Source organism: Phalaenopsis equestris, unplaced genomic scaffold, assembly GCF_001263595.1.
Source record: "Phalaenopsis equestris unplaced genomic scaffold, ASM126359v1 Scaffold197821, whole genome shotgun sequence".
In the NCBI taxonomy this organism is placed as follows: Eukaryota; Viridiplantae; Streptophyta; class Magnoliopsida; order Asparagales; family Orchidaceae; genus Phalaenopsis; species Phalaenopsis equestris.
The window spans coordinates 1-3,605 of NW_018217770.1; the positions used below are offsets into that span (position 1 = coordinate 1).

At 32.1% G+C, this 3,605-nt stretch overlaps 1 protein-coding gene across 1 annotated transcript; it reads right to left on the reverse strand.

Moving 5' to 3' along the window:
* Positions 1-259: 259 nt before the first annotated feature.
* LOC110035474 (probable potassium transporter 17) lies at positions 260-2,952 on the reverse strand (the record flags this gene model as incomplete). The annotated part of the gene is made up of 5 exons (XM_020739705.1): positions 260-1,193; positions 1,435-1,804; positions 1,933-1,985; positions 2,324-2,584; positions 2,668-2,952. Coding segments are annotated over 5 exons (1,814 nt in total), but the record flags the coding sequence as incomplete, so codon positions are not given.
* Between the last annotated feature and the right edge of the window lie 653 nt (positions 2,953-3,605).

Sequence of the window (3,605 nt, forward strand, 5' to 3'; positions counted from 1 at the left end):
AAAAAAAATTCTACTTGATAGAAGTTGTTTATAAGTGTTTGATTGATTTCGATCATATTACAAATGGTAAAAGAATTTAGCAAATAAAGGTTTTCTAGATTAGGTAAGGAATATAAATCAATTCAAAATTTACGACCTTAGTGTAATGTTATCAAGATAATTGTCATTATTAATATATTCTTCATATTTTTTTATGATGGACTAGAATATACTAATAATGTCAAACAAACTTTAGGAAAATATTGGAATTTGTCTACCTTTTATGAGATTAACATGACAAATAAACAGAAAGTGTCATACACTTATACAACAAAAGGTAGAAAGTGTCATACATCTCTATCATGACATTCATGTCTCATATAGAATACCAAACTCCACTCTCTGATGAAGGGGAATGCCCATGCTCGACAATGCAGATCTGCAGTTGCCATGCAAAAACTCATAGAATCCAAGTAAAACCTTATCAAACAAGTTGGTCTTCTTACTTATATGAAAAAGAGCCTTCCCCCTGACATGAACAACCCCTTCTTCTCTTGCTTTTGCTAGCTCAAAAAGTTCCTCTTCAATAAAAGGAGAATTTCCATCTGTATTCATCCTGATATGTTGTTCCAAACTCTCTCTGACTTCAGAAAAAAATTCATCTCCCTCCATAGTAATGCAATCAGCATAACCATAGTAGATTGTGCACTCATATATTCCATTAATCCCAAGTTTTCTTATGATAATTCTTTCATTAGAATTCATTTTGGCAACTAACATATATTTAAGAGTGATAAAGATTGTCACCCTATGCAAGGACCTCATGTTCTTCAGATACCGTCCAAATAATGGTGTAATCCCACCTTGTACCTTGGTATAGAAGAAGCACAGGCCTGGAACTCTATCTATTTGTGGCACTGACATGATTTCATTCAGGTAGTCTATACAGATTTTATTGTTCATCTCATATTCTAACTTTCTCTGCCTCCCATAGTACCAAGAGAACATTATGAATGAAAGGATGATAGAAATTATGAAAGGAAACCATCCACCTTCAGGGATCTTGGTGAAAACCGCACTTGTATAAACTCCTTCCATGATGAAAAATGGAACAATATATAGCATGGCGATTATGAGTGGAGTCCTCCAAATAATCAACATGACTATTGTCAGTAGTATTGTTGTGATGAGCATTACAAGTATAACCACAACACCTGCAACAAATTATGTGCATTAATATGATTTTATATGAAAGGAAAACGAATGAAAAAAGAATAAAAAAATTTAGTTCAAGGTATCCTGATTGAATTTTAGTTATCATAGACCTGGAAGCGATTAGATTTGTTTTGCAATGAATGTTATAGATGAACAATATATCAAATTTTATTTTATGTGAAATAAAATTGTTAGATATATTGAACAAAATATACTTGAAACAAGTTTGACTTATCATACCGAATGCATTCCCTATATCTTTTCCATCTCCGAAATAAAGAATGACCAGTACACATAGAACCATGAGGATGTAGTTAGTTTCAGGAGAATAGACCTCGCCCTCTTTCTTATGGGATGTGTGAGTTATCTTAACACGAGGAAAATAATCAAGTAATACTGATTGCTTAATGACAGAAAAAGAGGCAGATATTAGGGATTGGCTTGCAACAATGGCTGCAAGTGTTGCAATAATAAAAATGGGCCAATACACAACATGTGGAACAAATTTATAAAATCCATCCCTATGTTCATTTAGATGTCTGATGAGATAGGCAGTTTGGCCAGCATATGTGAGGACCAATGAAGGATATATGGTTAAAAGAAAGGCCATCTGCAAATATGAAGAGATCGACAATATTATACAATTATTAAAAGGTAAGAAATTTATAAAAATAAAATATTAATTAAGAATCCACTAGTTTGTTGGAGATTTCATGATCAAACTTTACAATCACATACCTGAATTGATCTTTTATTGAAATGGCCTAGATCAGCAAACATTGCTTCTGCGCCTAGATAAAAAAAAGGCAAAATTGATATCTTTACACATTTTTAGACTAGAATAATGAACAATTTTAATCCAAAAATGGTGCCCTGACTACTTTAATGTGGTGAATTTAGTCAAGGGTTTTGCAGCGCTCCATTTTAGCCCCTTGAATATTAAGGAAGTGATCCAAAGAGTCTCTCGTATAGTAATCATGACAAAAATATAATGGTCCTAGTTTAGTCCCTTGGTGCTTAAATTGAAGTATTGCAAAAAATTGAGACTAAACTGGCCGCATCTTAAAATCAAAAAACCATTTCGAATTTTTTGTCAACAAGAAGATAACAATGTTTAAGAATAATATACCTGTGATGCACAAAACAGTACCCCCAAGCAATTGCCAACCTTCTCTTCCATTTCTCAAGAAAAATTGTACTATGTAATGAGGTGACAAAGCCTTGAAGATGCTTGGATAGCATTTCAGGATGCTATATACACCTAACATAGGAGTAATTAAGGTCCAAGCTCCCATGATAGGAGAAAATAAGAAACTCACTCGAGAAGTGCCATGCTTTTGTAATAAGAAAAGAGCAACCAACACAGCAACAGAAACACCCTCCACAATAGCTACAACATTTCAAATTATTGTATGTAAGAGAATATGTTGAAGATTATGTATTCTTTCTAGTACTTTTATTTGAGAAACTTACCTTTGTTTACTTTAGGAAAAGGGCCTCTAAGCCCATCGATAGCTGATAAAACTGAAATAGCTGGTGTAAGTATGCCATCACCAATAAGCATACACACTCCTGCCATTGATATGAAGAGCACAATCCTTTGTGCGATTACACTTTTCTCTAAAAACATTCCAAGTTTACTTCTTGTTTCCATGATCATAGAATCATTAGAACACGAGCTTGAATCAATATTCTTCGATCTAAGAATGCCAATTTTGACGTGCCTACAAAGCAGTGAATAGAGAGCAAAAGTTCCTCCTACATTTATGTAAACTCATCAAAACCAGTGAGATTGAATGTTCTTCTTCTACTAAATTTTTGTAATATTCTTTTTTATCTTTAAACAGTCACATATACTATAGAAAAATCCAATCGTTGAACTTGAATGCAAGTGACATCTTTTTGAAAATATTGTTAATTATCGAATGTCACAATAAAAAAGAAACATTACATTATTGCAATGATAATAGAATTATTTGATTTCGTGTGAGGGTTTCACTTTGTGCATGCATATGAATTCATAGACTGAGTATGAATTTTGTTGATATTTTCATTGGAACATCTCTAATTAAATGTATTACCCTATAATCATAATTATAGTCCTACCATAGTAACTTCAACTATGGAGAGATTCCGTTGAGCATGACAATATTTTTCTATGGTAATTTTGTGTCTTATATGAAGATAAATAAAATGTTCTTGATTATGAAGATTATGCAATGGAAAACTAAGTGTGTATTTACATATCTCAACTTTAAACTTTCATATTTACACACATAGCCCTAAAAAATTTAATATTAAATAAAAATATAACACTAATATCATGTTTTCTAAAAGTGAAATGCATATTTTCAAGCATTCGTTTAAAGCACTGAATTGCTATGAATGTAAATATCAAAATTTAAGTGAGG